Source organism: Malaclemys terrapin, chromosome 8 (genome assembly GCF_027887155.1).
Source record: "Malaclemys terrapin pileata isolate rMalTer1 chromosome 8, rMalTer1.hap1, whole genome shotgun sequence".
NCBI lineage: Eukaryota > Metazoa > Chordata > Testudines > Emydidae > Malaclemys > Malaclemys terrapin.
In genome coordinates, this window is record NC_071512.1 from 110466391 (window position 1) to 110484592 (window position 18202).

Sequence of the window (18202 nt, forward strand, 5' to 3'; positions counted from 1 at the left end):
GTATAGTTACAGCACTATCACACAAAAGTGCACATTATCAAAATTACACACACACAGTTCTATTGTTTCTCCTTTTGTCCTGAGCAGTTAGCCAATATTCATGACCTTGTAGGTTATTTCCATTAGAAGGACTCGGGTATTTCTTTGGTGCAATCCTGTTTATTTACATGGAATATACAGAGTCCTGTTTCTCTGAACACAGCAGGAGTCAAACAGCAGGAGGCAATTGCTTTGCTCATCATTTCAAGCCTCTTTCTAGTCAGCATACTGCCCAAAAGCTCTCAGCTTTTCTCAGGGTCAATAAATGCTTCTCTCTAGATGTTTTTGTGCATTCTTTGCTGCCTTCTCTGTCTACTTCTGTAGTGTTTCTGACACACACACAGCAAAACTATTTGTATTCAACCCCAGTGAAACCCCTTCCTCTGCAGAGCTCAAATTCCTGACTGACCTTTCATGTGGCCTGTGTTTTGGGCAGTGGCTCCCATTGTTTTAGCTATCTAGTCTATAATTGGTGTTTACATTTATCCTGAATGAAAGACAGCTGTTACGCCCACCACCTTCTGCAAGGTTTCACCCAGCCCCCAGGGATGCACAAGATACAGGGCAATTGATATTTACCTTCTTTGTAAAGCACTTTGAGATCTAAAGATGAAAAGTGCATTCAGAGTCCTCAGCAGCCAGCATGAATTAATTTTGCAGCCCTATCTCCCTGTTACCTGCCCTGCTCCCCAGCGGGGGGGCGTGCCAGGAAGCGTGCTGATTTTAAGCGCCAAGAAGGCAGGGGAGAGGCTGATTACAGTTAATCTTTAAACCAGCTCCATTTACCTTTCACCTTTTCACATTCACTCTCCATTTTCTGAGACTCCACCTTCCACTCCCACAATACACAGACCCAAGAAGAAAGCAAGAGGCAGCAGGCGGCCAGGCTCAGCTCCTAAGGTAACTGACTGGCCTTCCCCTTAGCGGGGAACATTTGGGGTGAGTGGGGGTGTCAGGCAGGAGGAGGAGGAAAAAGGACAAAGCTCATTTCTGGTTCCTGGTCAGATCCTCAGTGCTAATGGCGTCTGTGGGCTCTCTCTGCTGGGGAAGTGACAGGCATCTGTTCTGGGAGTAGAGGTGACAGTGACCTGTGCTTGGCCAGTACCAGCAGGTCCGTTTTCCAGCACAGTGACAAAGCAGCCTCTATGTTTCTGCTTGTGCTGAGTCTCCCATGTGTGGGTGCAAACTACACTGGGGAGTGTGACCACCTGCTCTGCTGGTGCAAATGCAGCCTGAAACCACAGCGCCGTGGTCTGCACAGACTGGCACAATTTTAGAGTCCACATCTGCAAACCTAGCTCTGTAAGCAGCTCGCCAGGGGAAGCCTCCTCCAGCATTCAATGCAAGCTAGGCCTGTCCCCTAGATCCTGGATCCAAGACTCTTCTCACCCCCTTCTCTTCTACACACACCCCAGGGCACCTCCTGCCTCAGCTCTTCCCCACCAGAGGTTCAAAAAACAAGGGCTTGGACCCCAAAATTCTGAAACTTAAGAACAAATTCCATTTGTATTGTGTTCATATCTGTCATTTGACTGTTGAACTCCCCCTGCTCACCCGCAGCATGTGTGTGAGAATTACTGTGGCCAATGCTGCCAAACTTATTCAGGGGATTTTGGTCCCTGCAGCAGGAGCTCTCACCCCACATCTGCCCATCCCCCCCCCAAGTCATTCTGAACCCCCAGCAATTTGTTCTGCCCCCACAACTACCCAGCCCCAACATCAATTCTACCTGAGTCTAGCCCCACTGCTCCTGCAGGCAGCTCTAGGGCTCTTCACCTGCCCACCCCTGTCTGGGTGTGGCAGGGAGGGGAGAAGCAGAGATTGCACTTTGTTCACTGGGGTAACAGAGGTGGGGGTTAGCTACAGGGCTCCCCCTGCTGGCTGCTCCCCTCTTGTGAGACTGGCCTAGAGCAGAGGCTCTCAACCTATTCCAAGGGTTCTCAAACTGGGGGTCGGGACCCCTCAGGGGGTCACGAGGTTATTACATGGGGGGGTCACAAGCTGTCAACCTCCACCCCTACCCCGCTTTGCCTCCAGCATTTATAATGGTGTTAAATATATAAAAAGTGTTTTTAATTTATAAGTGGGGGGGTCGCACTCAGAGGCTTGCTATGTGAAAGGGGTCACCAGTTCAAAAGTTTGAGAGCCACTGACCTAGCCAGACTACTGTACCCCTTTCAGGAGTCTGATTTGTCTTGCATATCCCAAGTTTTACCTCACTTAAAATCTACTTGCTTACAAAATCAGACATAAAAATACAAAAGTGTCACAGCACATTATTACTGACAAATTGCTTACTTTCTCCTTTTTACCATACACTTATAAAATAAATCAATTGAAATATGAATATTGTACTTACATTTCAGTGAATAGTCTATAGGGCAGGATAAACAAGTCATTGTCTGCATGCAATTTTAGTTTGTATTGACTTCACTAGTGCTTTATATGTAGCGTGTTGTAAAATATCTAGATGAGTTGATGTACCATAGGCGCTGACTTCTGTTGGTGCTGGTAGGTGCTCGACCCCATCTGGCCCTGCCTCGACTCTGCCCCTGCCCTGCCCCCATTCCAACCCCTTCCCCAAAGTCCCCGCCCCAACTCTGCCCCCTCCCTGCACCTATTCCAACCCCTTCCCCAAATCCCCACCCTGGCCCCACCTCCTCCCCTGCGCGCCGTGTTCCTGCTCCTCCTCCTCCCTCCCTCCTGCCCGGAGCTTGTTATGCTGCGAAACAGCTGTTTTGTGGCAGCAAGCTCTGGGAGGAAAGCGGGGACGCGGTGCGCTCAGGGGGAGGAGGTGAGGTGGGGTGGGGCAGGATGGGGAGGGGAGCTTGGCTGCCGGTGGGTGCAGAGCACCCACCAATTTTTCCCCATGGGTGCTCCAACCCTGGAGCGCCTATGGATGTACCCCAGGGGAACACATATCCCTGATTGAGAACCACTGAATTAGAGGACTCCAGAGTGGGGTGGGAGCAGCTCTTACTGTTTCCTAAAGAAGTCCTGATTGGTTGATTTATGCACTGGTCCGCCTCCCTTGGGAAGAGCCACCAATCAGAGTGCAGTTCACCCCCCAGTCAGAGCTGAAATTCACCATATAGAAACTGGGGCTGGAGCCCCACAGACCCTGACCCTGCAGGGAACCCTGGAACTTGGCTACATTGCTGCCCCCTCCCCTCGATACTGCCCCCTGCCCCTTCCCCACCAGCACGGACCCCTTCCCCTGCCTCACCCCCCAGCACTGCCCCACCTCCCCAGCATTGCCCCTCCCCCTGTGCTGCCCCCTGCTACCCCCATCAGCACTGACCCCTGCCCTACCCTCCTCAGCACTGACCCCAGTGGTGCTCCCTTCCCCTTTGCACTGCCCCCTGACCATTCCTCCTCAGCACTGACCCCTCCCCTTCTGCACTGCCCCCTGACCTCCTGCCACACCCTGAGCATGGCCCCTCCCTCTCTGTGCTGCTCCCTGACCCTCCCCCCTCAGCACCCACTCCTTCCTCTGACTCTCCCTGCTCAGCGCTGCCCCGTTCCTCTGACCCACTCCTCAGCACTGCCCTCCTGCCCCACCGTGCTCTGCGCACTGACCTCTGCTTTTCTGCCCCCTTCCCGAACCACCCCACTCAGCACTGCCCCCTCCCCCCTGTGCTGCCCTTGCTGCCCCCATCAGCACTGACCCCTCCCCCTTAGTCCTGCCCCGACCCTCCTCCCCTCAGCACTGACCCTTACCCTCCTCAGCACTGCCCCCCTTTGTAGCCCCCTGCCCCACTCCCTAAGTGCTACCCTCCTGCCCCACCCCTCAGCACTGATTCCTTCCTCTGACTCTCCCCATCAGAGCTGCCCCGTTCCACTGCCCTTCCCCCTCAGCGCTGCCCTCCTGCCCCTCCCCCCAGCACTGACACCTTCCCCTGACCCTCCCCCTATGTGCTGCCCTCCTGCCTCACCCCTCAGCACTGCCCCTCTCCCTCTGTGCTGCCCGCTGAGCATCCCCTCAGCACTGACCCTTCTTCCCCACATTTGCTGCTCCCTGGCCCTCCCCCTCAGCACTGACCCCTTCCCCGATCCTCCCCCTCTGCACTGACTCCTGCCCCACCCCTTCAGTGCTGTCCGTTGCCCATCTACCCCTTCCTTTCTACCCACCCCCTTGGCACTTCTCCCCTCAGCACTACCTCCTCCATCTACCACCCCAGCACTGCCCCCTGCCCTTTTACTCCTCTCCCTGGGCATCTCCCAGTGCTCTCCATCCTTCTAACCCTCCTGGATATATCCTGCCTCATGTCTGTCCTGCCTCATCACCTGCCCTTCCACACATGCCCTGGCCACCTCTCATCTCTAATTCATGCACAGTCCTTCCAGATGCAAGAGGTTACTACTTTGCATTATTTGGATCTCACAATCCACTTCTCAATGCTTTCTTAGGATCATGAGTTCAGACACCCGCTCATGGACAGAAGGACAAAAATCTTACCGCCTATATCCCATGAGCTTTGTGAGCCAAAGAGATTTAACCCTGAAATAGTTACAAAAGCCTGTGTGCTAAGAAGCTTCAATACAAGCAATGCTCTGAGCAGAATGACAAACAGGTTCCCCCGCAACCCTGGGCTCTCCGGTTCTTGGGACAGGCAGAACACTGCTGGCACAGCCAGCAGTAAACACAGACCAAGAGCAGCTGACCTGCACTCCAGCAGGACATCGTCATTGCAGGAAGAACTTTTGAGAGCAAGCAGGAGTGTAATGAGAAAGCCATTGAGGTTCAGAGATGGTCGGCACTGACAGATGATGTCCAATACAATGATCTCCACTGCTTCCATTTTTTTCATGCAGTGCTTTAGGTTTACAAAGCATTGTACAGACATTGGCTAATCCTCACAACAGCTATGAGAGGCAGAGAGCTGTGATGGATGGCAGGAGAGAGATCACTTGATCATTACCTGTTAGGTTCACTCCCTCTGGGACACCTGGCATTGGTCACCGTTGGTAGACAGGATACTGGGCTGGATGGACCTTTAGTCTGACCCAGTATGGCCATTCTTATGAGGGGGTTTTATCTCCATTTTACAGATGGAGAGACTGAGGCAGAGAGATTGAGCTGCTCAAGACTGCACCACAAGTCCGCCCCAGAGCCAGGGTTAGAACTCAGGTGTCACTGCCTTGTGCTCAGCCTGCTGGAGCAAGCTCTCTCTCATGAGCTTTATTAAGTGGCTGTAGTAGTTTATAGTTGTCAACGTTATGTTTTATTTGCATTTTATTTTAAAAAAAAGGGGGGGGGGAGAGGGGGGGCAGCTGTACCAGAAGTGCCTGGAGTCAATGGACTCTGATTGGGACAGGATTGGGGGAGGAAATAGTCTGGTCTCTTCCCAGCACTGGTCTATGTCACACCTTCATTTCAGTGGGGGCAGGGTCTGGAGACTTCTGTCCCCCACAACCTCCCTGTGACTTGATTTTCTGTTGTGCAGTTTCCTGAAGCCAAATGGAATGTGCCTGGTACCTTTGTGTCTGCAGCCTCCTCTGTGTCTGGCCTGCGGCAGCAGGACATCCTTGCAGCATTGACAGTAAGGTGGGTATGGAGGACTCTTCACAGGGCTCAGGGTAGTCTAAAATCACCCAGGAAAGGAGCTCAGTGACCCAGGAGGTCCTGTCCAGCCCAATCAATTGAATGCAAGACAACAACAAAATACTATAGAAAGCTGAACCAAACTGCGAAGGGACCAGGAGAGATTAGAGTAGGTTCTGCAAGCCGCAAGAGACAGCTCCATACAGAAATGTGTAAAGTCCTATGTGTAGGCAGGAAGGGCTACCAAGAGATGTAGTGGATTCTCCATCATTTGGAGTCTTTACAGCAGGGGTCTCAAACTCAATTTACCTTAGGGCCAGTGCCAGTCCTCAAATCCTCCCAGTGGGCCAATAATGTTACTCATGCTGCCCAGAACCTGCCCCCCCAAACGCCACCCCCCACCTGCCTAAGGCTCAGAGGGAGTTTGGGTGGGGGAGGAGATCTGGGGTAGAGGATTAGGGTGCAGAGTGCAGGCTCTGGGAGGGAGTTTGGGTGCAGAAGGGGTTAGAGGTTGGGCTCGGGGATGGAGTTTGGGTGCTTGGTGCAGGCTCTGGGATGGGGCAGTGGGTGAAGTTGCAGGGGGAGGGGTGCAGGGTCTGGGAGGGAGTTTGGGGGCTGAGTGTGTGTGGGAAGGAGCCCCGTGGGCCACACTGGGGAGGTTCTTGGGCCGCAGATGGCCCGCAGGCCGGGAGTTTGAGACCCCTGCTTTACAGTGAGATTTGAGCATTTCTTAGAAAGAAATGGCCATTCATAGATTCCAAGGCCAGAAGGGACCATTGTGATCACAGGCATCAACTTTTGTTGACGCCGGTAGGTGCTTGCACTCCCCCCGCCCTGACTACGCCCCCTCCCTGCCCCTATTGCACCACTCCCCAAATCCCCACCCCAGCCCCACCTTTTCCCCGAGCACACCACGTTCCTCCTCCTCCCCCCTCCCTCCCAGCGCTTGCCGCACAAAACAGCTGTTTTGCAGCGCAAGCGCTGGGAGGGAGGGGGCAGAAGCAGGACATGGCGGTGCGCTCAGGGGAGGAGGCAGAGGTGAGCTGGGGGAGCGGGGAGCTGCTGGTGGGTAAAGAGCGCCCACCAATTTTTCCCTGTGGGTGCTCTAGCCCCAGAGCACCCACGGAGTCAGTGCCTATGATTGTGATCATCTAGTCTGGCCTCCTGTATAGCACAGGCCACAGAACTGTCCCACAATAATTCCTAGGGCAGCTTTTAGAAAATCATCCAATCTTGATTTAAAAGTCGCAATGATGGAGAATCCACCATGACCCCGAGTAAACTGTTCCAATGTCTGATTACTCTCACCGTTAAACATTGCCTTATTTCCAGTCTGAATTTGTCTAGCTTCAACTTCCAGCCATTGGATCCTGTTATGGTTTTCTCTGCTAGCTTAAAGAGCCCATTATCAAGTATTTGTTGCCCATGTAGGTACTCAAGTCATCCCTTTAATTTAACAGAGAGAAGGTTAATAGTTGGAGCTCCTGGAGTCTGTCACAATAAAACACGTTTTCTAATCCTTTAATCCAGGGGTCCCCAACGCAGTGCCCGCGGCCGCCATGGCACCCACCAGGGTGTCTAAGTGCGCCCGTCTACTGGCGGGCGGACGAGCATCCGCTGAAATGCTGCCGAAAAGCAGCGTCATCCAAATGCCACCGATTTTCGGCGGCGACGCATCTGGATGACGCTGCTTCCCGGCGGCGACACCTATTGACATTGCTGCTTGTTGGCAGCATTTTGGCGGCTGCTCGTCCACTGCCACAGTCCTCCGTGGCTCGTCGTTTGGCGCCCGCCAGACGAGAAAGGTTGGGGACCACTGCTTTAATCATTCTTGTGGCTTGAACCCCTTTCAAATTTATCAACATCCTTTTTGACTTGTGGACACCAAAACTAGACACAGTATTCCAGCAGCGGTCACACTAATGCCAAATACAGAAGTAAAATAACCTCTACTCCTACTCAAGATTTATGCTTCCAAGTCTCACATTAACCCTTTTGGCCACAGTGTCATCCTGGGGTTCATGTTCAGCTGATTATCCATGATACCCATGTTGTCAGATGCTACCGGTGTGGTGCTTCTGCTTTCTCCTGTTGATATCACTCGGCTGCGTGCGTGTGTTCCCTTTGTGTGCTGCCCCAGGTCTGCAGATAGCTGACACAGCAGACCCGACGAGAACCCCCAATGACCACAGAGTCTAGTAAGGTACAAAGGCACCTCGGCCAGGTTTATTGCGATCTCGGACACAATTGCAGTTCCCTGTAGGTTTCTGAGCCTAATTCAGGGCATACTACGAGAAAAGTGCCTCTTGGCAAGGACCCGGCTCAGTGGCGGGACTTTCCACTGCCCCCGTGGCCGGACAAAGACACCACCCCAGGGATCCATTTTTATACACAGGTACAAACAAGTTACACATCACTCCTGACGTATTGAGGTGCAACCCCTCTACGTAGCAAGGTACAACCCCTCTATGCAGTAAGGTGCCGCCTCGCACCTTGTACCTGTTGGTTCGATCAAAACAACTCTATCCATCATTTTATTCTTTTGCCCGTCATTGGGATGGGTCGGCCTGTTCCATGTTATTTGTGGAATGTTCCGGTATAGTGTATCTTGGTACCATGTTTATACTTTAACTATGCGAGGTGAATATATATTTATGCAACATCAGCCCTTTTCTTGCCAGCTTCTGTGAGCAGGGCCTGCCTCTTGCTCACAGCTTAACTTTGCTTTATGTTAGCAAAGTCTTGACCATTACTTTAGTTTGGTTCAGGCCTCATACTGGGCCTTCATTAGGGCCTTCACTTACTACAACCCAAATCTTTTCCACATCAGTTTCCCAGGATACAGTCCCCAATCTTTAGAGCCCTGCAAATCTGCGGATATCCACAGGACATGTTTGCAGATTGGATGCGAATAAAAATTTTGTATCACACAGGGCTCTACCCATTTTGTAAGTATGGCCTATATTCTGTGTTCGTAGATTGAAGCATTTACATTTAGCCATATTAAAATACATATTGTTTGCTTACACCCAGTTTACCAAGTGATCTGTCCTGTCCATAGGTGCCAACTTTTCCCAGTGCTGGTCAGTGTTCCACCCCTGTCCCGCCCCCATTGCAACCCCTTCCCCAAAGTCCCTGCCCCAACACTGCCCCCTCCTTTCTACCATTCCTAGCTTCTGTTTTATATTAATTACTATCACCTTCCCCTTTCTTCCTTGCATTATATATTGCGGGGAGGGATAGCTCAGTGGTTTGAGCATTGGCCTGCTAAAGCCAGGGTTGTGAGTTCAATCCTTGAGGGGGCCACTTAGGGAACTGGGGCAAAACCGGTACTTGGTCCTGCTAGTGAAGGCAGGGGGCTGGACTTGATGACCTTTCGGGGTCCCTTCCAGTTCTATGAGATAGGTTTATATTTATATAGCTGTTTTCATTCCCCTCTAAGCCAGGTTGGTTTAAAACCCTTCCATAAATAGTTAGATAGATGCCCTCCTACAAGTCAGTCACTCTGGCTTGCTTACTCACTCTGCACAGGCAGATGTCTGCTGGTGGGCTCTCACCTGGGAACTGGAAGTGCAATAGCCCATGTAAGAAACATGGTCCAAGCAATCAAGCAGTGCAGTCCACTTCTCAGGAAGCTGGAGACTCTTTAATGAATTAAGAACACGCTGGACAGAGGCAGAGTCTGGGAATCCAAGGGGAGGAATGAGGGGACACACATTCCAGTGCTAGATGGTCACAGGTTTGGAAATGATCCTGAATGATAAATACAACCGGAGTGGATGTCCAGCAACTTTGCCCATTCTACCCCATCTACAGTATCTGGGCTGCTTCTTCCACCACCCCTTTCTTCTCATGTTAATCTCTCTGTAAATTGTGTTGTGATTATAGACCCACAGTGAGCCACTCTACGCTGGTCTTTATCTAATTGTACTGGCCTGTGTCAGAGACTGAATATTGGACTAAAAGGACCATTGGTGTGATCTGCTCTAGTAGCTCCTATGTTCCTAACATTTTCTCGGTTTTTCTGTAAAACTCTGCAACAAACAATTAAAGTAATGAATGTTTGAAATTTTTGAGAGTCACTGGAGAATCCTACCAGGGATGCAGAACCCTCTCATATAGATGACAATATTTTCTCAGGGATGGGCTGACTGCAGTGGAAAGAGCCTTCTGCACACTCCAGATTCCCTTCCTGGAAACATCACCAGCTTGGACCTTTCCTTCAACTCCTTGGCAATGCCCAGAAGTGAGACTTTCTTGATACACTTCCCTTCTCTGCGTGCCCTAAACCTCTCCAACAACATCATTCCCATGCTCTATCCAGCAGTCTTCTCTAACCTCTGGGCACTTCATCTGCTGGACCTGAGCAGCTGTAACATCTCCCACCTTCACCCAGAAGCTTTCCAGGGCTTGAGAAACCTGCACACACTGCTCCTGAAAAACAATAAGCTTCAGATTCTGCAGCTGCCTGCGTTCCTAGCCTTTGGAGCCCTTGTCCATCTGGATCTGCGGAACAATGATCTACTCTCTGTGGATGCACTAGTCCTGCAACTAATGGAAAGAACCCATCAGATCCTGCTTCAGGGGAACCCCTGGGTCTGTAATTGTTCCATGTATCCTTTCCAGCAATGGCTACAACAAAGACGAGGTGAGGGAAGGACTGAGGGCAGGGCGACCATGGGTAAAGAGGAGGGACTTAAGCGTAAATGCCCTGGAAGGGTTCAGGGAAGGATTACAGCAGTAATAGATGTAGAAACCCTATTTGGTCCCTTTTATTCCATCTCTTCTGATTAATGCAGGCTTATTTCCAGCAGACTATTTTCTAGAGTTTCTCTAATCTTTTTTAAGGGACATCAACTAAAAAATCACTTTGAAAGTTTTTATTTATTGTGGTCACAAGTAATGCCCAAGATGCCTAGAAATGATGCAAAGGAGAAAAGGCTTTTTTTTCAGTTTGGCTAAGATTTTGGAAAATGGGAACCTAAAGTTCACCTCCTAATTCACATTTAGGCATCTGAATAAATGGCCAACTTTCTACTCACACAAACCTGAACACCCTTGCCCCGCCCCTCCTCCAAGGTCCTGCCCTGCCCTGCCTCTCCTCTGAGGTTCCTATCTGTAGTGGAGAACAAGCCTAAATGTATTTGATGCTTTACAGGTAACAGGCAGTTCACATTCACAGCAACTCCTCCCCCTAATTTTGCTTGTTGCTGATGGCTCCATATTTAGTGATTTCTTCTCTTGTTTCTTCCATTAGGTTTCACTAGAAGCTGAGAACAGGCTAAGTGGGTGGGCATTAGCAGGTGCACTCTCTTGTGCTCTTTATATAATAAAGAGCAAGGGTGAAGACCTCCCTCCAAAATGGGGATGGAAGGATGGGTGGGAAGGTGGAGCCCCTCCCCCTGCAACTGAGTCAGTTTTTGTCTCCTAGGTGTGCAAGTACTTTGTGCCTCCCCACCAAAACTCCAGGGCCAGGAGGTCAAGATCCTGAACTTTCAGGATCTGGGCTGCAGGAGAAAACAGTGGTTTCCTCAGGCTCCGCCTTCACTCAGAAGAAAACTGCTGGCCACAGTGCAGAGAAATGACAGTAAGTTGTGCAGCTACAGGAACTCTGGTCCCATGTGAATGCTCTAACTCCCTATTTAATCAGTTTTCCTATCAGTGGCATATTCCCAAAGTATATGTGAGGTCTGAATTCCTGCTCTGCCTCCTAACTAACCCATTGTAAGATTTTGGTTCACTCTGTTCTGCTAGGTTTGGCTTGCTCTGGAATGTAACTAACATTCCTGGCAGCTACATGCATTTGGCAGCATCAATAGCTGGAGAGACTGCTGGAGTTCTGCTCTGGACCTTGTCAGAGTGAGCGTGTGGTGTCCTGACTGGGGACAAGGGCGGTAACAGTCACATAGGGGATGTCTGCACTGTAATTAAAAACCCACAGCTGGCCTGTGCCAACTGGCTCTGGCTAAGGAGCTGTTCAGTTCTGGTGTACGTGTTGGGCTTGGGCTGGAGGCTGGGCTCTAGGACCCTGCAATGGGGAATGGCCCCAGAACTTAGGCTGCAGCCTGAGCCAGAACATTTGCTTTACAATTAAACAGCTCCTTGGCCTGAGCCCACGTTAGCTGGCACAGGCCAGCCATGAGTGTCTAATTGCAGTGTAGACATACCCTTAGAGCAGGGGTTTTCACAACAACATTTTTGGTGGCCTCAGAGTGCAGCCAACAACTCTTGCTGGTGGCCACACTGACACCTTTTTCTTAAATACTTAATTAACTTTAGGAAAAACAAATTAAATATACACGTCCAAATCATTGTAATTTATGTATGTAGGGTTTTTTATTGCAGACTCAATAATTTAAAAATAACGCTGTGAAAAGTGAGATTTGTATGTTTGTTCATATCACTTTTTTCAGCAAGCACCAGGACAAATTAAAGCCTGGATGGGGCGGATTGGAGGGGGAGGCAGCCGGGGCCCAGGGTGATGGGGGGGTGGGGAGGAGGAAGCCCTGCCGCCGCACAGCCAGAGGTTGGTGCCCACTCCCATGTGGCCGGAGGCCAGACTGCATGGCTGGAGCCGGGGGGCTGCTCCCGAAGCCCTGCAGCCAGGCTCCCAAAGTCCTGCTGGTGGAGCCTGCTGCCCAACCACCCAAGCCCCACTGTCCCTCCCCACCCATGGTGGGTCAAGAACTCACCTTGCTCCTGCAGTGTTGTGCCCCACCTGTCTCCAGAGGCAGTGCAGGGCGGGGCATCCAGAAGCAACAGGGAGGGAGGGAGAGGGCCTGATGTTTTGTGCCTCCCCCCCCCCCCCCCCCATCACCGCACAGGAGGCTGTTGCGGCCACTGGGGGCTTTTCCTGTGGCCACATTTGAGGAACGCTTCGTTGTCAGATAAAGCACCAGATAATTTTACAGAACAAAAAAAGTTACTAATCTCAAAGTTATTAGAGACTCAGATACTACATGACAGGCACCAATACAATACAGGAGCCCAGAGGTTAGTTAGTGGGAGACTTATGAAATCTGAATGATCTCTTGCCATCTGAGCAGGATAACTATCCCTCCCCCAAGACCTTATGCTGAGCTGCAGATCATCCTCTTCTAGGGTTTTAAAGAAAATTCTTCAGGAAAGGTCCGAACCGAACCTACCCAGTGTTAGTACTTGAGAGACACCATTTACATTAGCAAAACTGTGGCAGTTTACACCATTTATTCCAATGAACAGCTGCCATTTAACAGCTTCTCAGTATTTAATGAAATGAAACATAACATTACTCCTTCCTCATCACACTGTTTCCTAGACAAAACATTTGCAAATTCCTATATTCCACTCCACAGAGTGGAGAGCCACCCTTTTGTCTTTCTCAGCATTATTCCATTTACACAAATCCTGGCATTTTACATTCAAGTTATAAGAACATAACATAAGAATGGCCCTACTGGGTCAGACCAAATGTCCATCTATCCCATTATCCTGTCTTCCGACAAAAAGAACAGGAGTACTTGTGGCTCCTTACAGACTAACAAATTTATTTGAGCATAAGCTTTCGTGGGCTACAGCCCACTTCTTCGGATGCATGTAGTGGAAAATATAGTAGGAAGATATATACACACACACACACAGAACATGAAACAATGGGTGTTCCTATACCTACTATAAGGAGAGTGATCAGTTAAGGTGAGCTTTTATCAGCAGGAGAGAAAAAGAACTGTTTGTAGTGGTAATGAAAATGGCCCATTTCCAGCAATTGACAAGGAAATATGAGGAACTGTGAGTGGGTGTGTGTGTGTGGGGGGGAAATAAGCATGGGGAAATAGATTTACTTTGTGTAATGGCCCATCCACTCCCAGTCTTTGTTCAAGCCTAATTTAATGGTGTCCAATTTGCAAATTAATTCCAATTCAGCAGTCTCTCGTTGGAGTCTGTTTTTGAAGTTTTTTTGTTGTATTATTGCGACTTTTAGGTCTGTAATCGAGTGGCCAGGGAGATTGAAGTGTTCTCCAACTGGTTTTTGAATGTTATAATTCTTGACGTCTGATTTGTGTCCATTTATTCTTTTACGTAGAGACTGTCCGGTTTGGCCAATGTACATGGCAGAGGGGCATTGCTGGCACATAAAAGAATAAATGGACACAAATCAGACATCAAGAATTATAACATTCAAAAACCAGTTGGAGAACACTTCAATCTCCCTGGCCACTCGATTACAGACCTAAAAGTCGCAATAAAACAACAACAAAACTTCAAAAACAGACTCCAACGAGAGACTGCTGAATTGGAATTAATTTGCAAATTGGACACCATTAAATTAGGCTTGAACAAAGACTGGGAGTGGATGGGCCATTACACAAAGTAAAACTATTTCCCCATGCTTATTTCTCCCCCTCCCCCCCCCCCAGTTCCTCATATCTCCTTGTCAATTGCTGGAAATGGGCCATTTTCATTACCACTACAAACAGTTCTTTTTCTCTCCTGCTGATAAAAGCTCACCTTAACTGATCACTCTCCTTATAGTATGTATAGTAACACCCATTGTTTCATGGTGTGTGGGTGTGTATATATCTTCCTACTATATTTTCCACTACATGCATCCGATGAAGTAGGCTGTAGCCCACGAAAGCTTATGCTCAAATAAATTTGTTAGTCTCTAAGGTGCCACAAATACTCCTGTTCTTTTTGCGGATACAGACTAACACGGCTCCTACTCTGAAACCTGTCTTCTGACACTGGCCAGTGCCAGGTGCCCCAGAGGGAATGAACAGAACAAGTAATCAAGTGATCCATCCCCTGTCCCTCATTCCCAATTTTGTTAGGCTTTATCTTCACTGCCCAAAAAAAAAAAAAGTTAACTAAGGTACATTAATCATCCAACCTTAAAATCCTAGTGGAGACAAGGCACTGTAGTATTTACCGCAAGGCAGCTAAGCTATACCCTCGCCTGTGACTGACCTCACTTATTTATTATTTTTAACAATGAAGACTGGGGGGGGGGGGGGGGGGAAACATGGTCAGGGCCTAAACTTAGTTAAGCAGTTTGTAGAGTATGGCCTGGGGGTGGGGGGGAAGAGATAGAAAAAGAAAGGTAAAGAGAAATCATAAAAGCAGAACTAACTGTAGAAATTATAAAAGTAGAATTAACCTTTTGTAACAGCTTATGATTAATAGCTGCCAGGTGACAGAGCAAGAAACCACAAAGGGCAAAAGTAAGGAAAAACAGAAAAGGCTTGCGTTGCTTTATTCCTTATATGGATGTAAAACTTTAAGGAAGCATATCATTTTTATATAGGTTTTATCCTATATAAGCTCTCGAATTTTATCTGTCGGGGGCTTTCGGCTGCCTTGGCTGACTCCCCCATGCATGCATGTTTGATTGATCAATAAAGGAGCCTCAGGCTGTCTGATCCAAAAATCAACCATGTGGTCAATTTTCCACAACAAGACATAGCCAAAATTAGGATTTAAAGATGTGTTAGATTAGCTGGATCCATCTAATTAAAACCTTCAAAGCTAAAGACAAAGCAAATTGTACTGTAACACTTGCTCTGCTGAGACCTTAACTTGCGCAGCTTGCACCTGCTAAAGAACAATTTGCTTTGTCTTGACTAAAGTTTTATAAGGTTTTAATTAGATGGAGCCAGATAACATGATCTAACATACCTTTAAATCTTAACCTAGACAAAGCCTTGGTAAATTGTCTCCCAGTCATGAGATTGTGTGTCACCAACCCAAATTATCGCAGAAAAAGTGATTGAGGGTTTTAACTATTAGTAACTCTTCCAAATTCACTAATATACAAACTCCCTTGTTCCCCTTTAATAATCAAACAGTCAATTTCCTTTCATACAAAGCTGTACATGCTTTAATGGTGTTTTCTGTTAGGCTGAAAATTGAAACTGCGCAGGCAACTTCAGAATCACAGCTCTGAACACACTGGGCCCAATTCACCATGCAATCATTTGCACTCATGCAAAGAGAATGTGAAGTGGGTGTAAAATGCTACCATTCTGATAGGCATCATTAAGCAGCACCATTGTGGCTCATGGAGCATCAGCCCAAGTATTCACCCTGTGTCTGTGGTAGTAGGCCCTGGCAATCCCTCACCCATCAGGAAGATAGGGGTGAGACATGGGGATTCCCTGACCTACTCCGTCTCTCTTTCCTCTGCAGCAACCACCACTGCAGCAACCACCATGTCATCTGCAGGGAAGGGAGGGAACAGCTGGCCATACTTGGTGGGCTTCCTTGTATCAGCTGTTGGCATCTCCATCCTGATTGCACTGGCTGCAAAGTGCAAACTATTCCATAAGAACTTCGCCAGCTACCGCCACCGGCCACTGCCTGACACCAGCTCGATGGGAAGCAGCCATGCTGAGAGGGGGGCTGCCTGGGGGGAGAACCAATCCATGCCTAGTGCTGCTGGGCTGCAACTGGAGGATGATGATGGCTTCATTGAAGATAACTACATCCAGCCAAGTGAACGGCTGCAGGAGGAAGACTAATTGGAGACACATTTCTCCCTCTGAGGCTGGGACTTCACCCAGGCTCCCCTCCCAGCAGTCCCTCTTCACCTTCTGGGGCCAGGGCTTTCAACTCCTGGCCTGTCATTTCAGCTCTCAGCAGCCCAGGACCTCCACCTCCACTCCCAGCCTTCCTTCTCCAGCAAGTTGTCACTATTCTTGTTTTAGCTTCCATTGTTTAACTTAGGGGGTGGGACCAACATGAAAAAAGAAGGAGCTGAGAAGTGACATGAAAGAAGGTTGTGATGGGGAAGGGGTCAGCATGGGAGAGGGGATAATGGGAGCGGAGCTTACTGGGAAGCTATTAGGGTCCAATTTTATCCCTGGTGTAACAGCACCAACTTCAGTGGTGTTACACTAGGGAACAGTGCAGGGAGGTCTGCCTTGGCACTGAAAACAAACTGCTCTTTACTCATCTGTATATTTTTGCTTCAGTATTTGAAATACCATAAAGCAAAGTGAAAGCCAGCCTGGTACAGCCTTTGCTCCTAGTATAAGGCCAGGGAGAGACCCCCCACCCTCAGCACCAGCCTCACGCACCCCAGCCTGAGCCAGAGTTCCAGAAGACAAGCATTGAGATGGACACATACCAGCACAGACACTCCTGAATCTGAGAGCCTGGTGACGTTGCACAGAGAAGACAAAGACTAGAACATCCCCCATGAAACCCTGACTTTGCAGCCTCCAGCAACTCTGCCCTGGAGAGGGAGGTACTGCCCATCAACACGACAAAGCCACTAACCTGTGTATCAAGCCTGCTTTCCGATCCTAGCTCATATGAGAGCTCAGAAGCCATAGGAGGGGAAAAGCCAGGGACAGTTATAAGAGGAGCATCTGGGAAGCTGTCTGGTTGTGGTGCCAAACGGGCTCTGTTGTTTAACGTGAATATATGTGGCTGCACAGCCTGTCGCACTCTCATGGCTCCTTCCACTTCAGAGCTGGACTTTGTTTGGGTTTATTCCTTTTGATTGGCTGCCCTCTTGGTTACAAGGCCCAGCACTTGCTGTGTGAGCTGGCAGCTGAGTCCTGAAACAAGAGTAATGAAATCTCTAACGCACAGTGATGTTATCCTTGTGCCTATCATTATCCTGAAGGGTCCCAGCTTTACAGGCTGCATCTGTGGGGATGCTCCATCCAAGGGTGAAATGCAGCCATCTCTTTAAGAGAACAGGAGGCAAAGGAGAATCCTGGGTCTAGTAGAAACTGCACAAGCATGTGTCAACCTAATAAAATACACACTTTTTTAACTTTGTGTGCAGGGTGAAGACAAGCAGCTTTCTCTCTTTATTTTGTGCAAGCCCCCTCCTTCCCTGCAAGTGTTATGCTGTTCCACATGTATCACACCTGGTAAACTCCTTATGTCTTTGTTTCCTCTGTGGAGTGCTATATGCAAATATTAAATAATCGAACAGGATGCAAGTCCCAGAATTAGAACGGGGCCAAAACACTGGGGTTAATACTCCATTCCTTAAAACGAAGGGTTCTGAAATCTTAAATCCTTTGGGGAAAAAATCAGCTGATTCCAGGATGGATGGCACCAAGAAACTAGCCAAATTTTAGGGGTTTAGGGACACCATTAGGGATTTCTAACTATCCCCAGCTGGAATCCCCTCTTTCCACAGACCTGTGATCCTGACCTCATCTCTGACCTGCCATTTCACCTTAGCATGATTCCATCAGAAAGAGGATTATAGGGCTGGGATTCAAAGTTAGCCTGTGTTTCTACTCTTAAAATTGCTTTCCCAGCCTGGCTTGTTCCAACATAATTTAACTGCTGGGAAAGCATTGGTGCCAACTATCCTGATTTTATCATGACTCATGATATTTGGTGTTTTCCTTAACGTCCCAGCTCCTAGAATCACGTGAATATTTTGATGGAATAAATGGGATCAGAGTCAAAGATATTAACATAACCCGTCACCGTACAACATGATTTGGTGTTTTGAGTACAGAGAACTTGGCTTGCTTAGGACTTGTCTATGCTAGAAAAGTTTTTTTCGCACTGGTATAGCTATACTAGCAACTGCCACTTGTGTAGATGAAGTCTTTACTGGCATAGAAGTGCTTCTGTCAATATAGCTTATACAGGTTCCATGAATAGAAT

At 48.8% G+C, this 18202-nt stretch overlaps 1 protein-coding gene across 1 annotated transcript; it reads left to right on the plus strand.

The window, feature by feature from the left end:
- The first annotated feature begins 848 nt into the window (after nucleotides 1–848).
- On the plus strand, nucleotides 849–17350 carry C8H1orf210 (chromosome 8 C1orf210 homolog). The gene is made up of 5 exons (XM_054038360.1): nucleotides 849–939; nucleotides 5487–5587; nucleotides 9725–10232; nucleotides 11016–11171; nucleotides 15749–17350. The coding sequence occupies exons 2-5, from the start codon at nucleotides 5501–5503 to the stop codon at nucleotides 16078–16080; spliced, it is 1083 nt and encodes a 360-aa protein (XP_053894335.1). The 5' UTR covers nucleotides 849–939; nucleotides 5487–5500; the 3' UTR covers nucleotides 16081–17350.
- The last annotated feature ends 852 nt before the right edge of the window (nucleotides 17351–18202 follow it).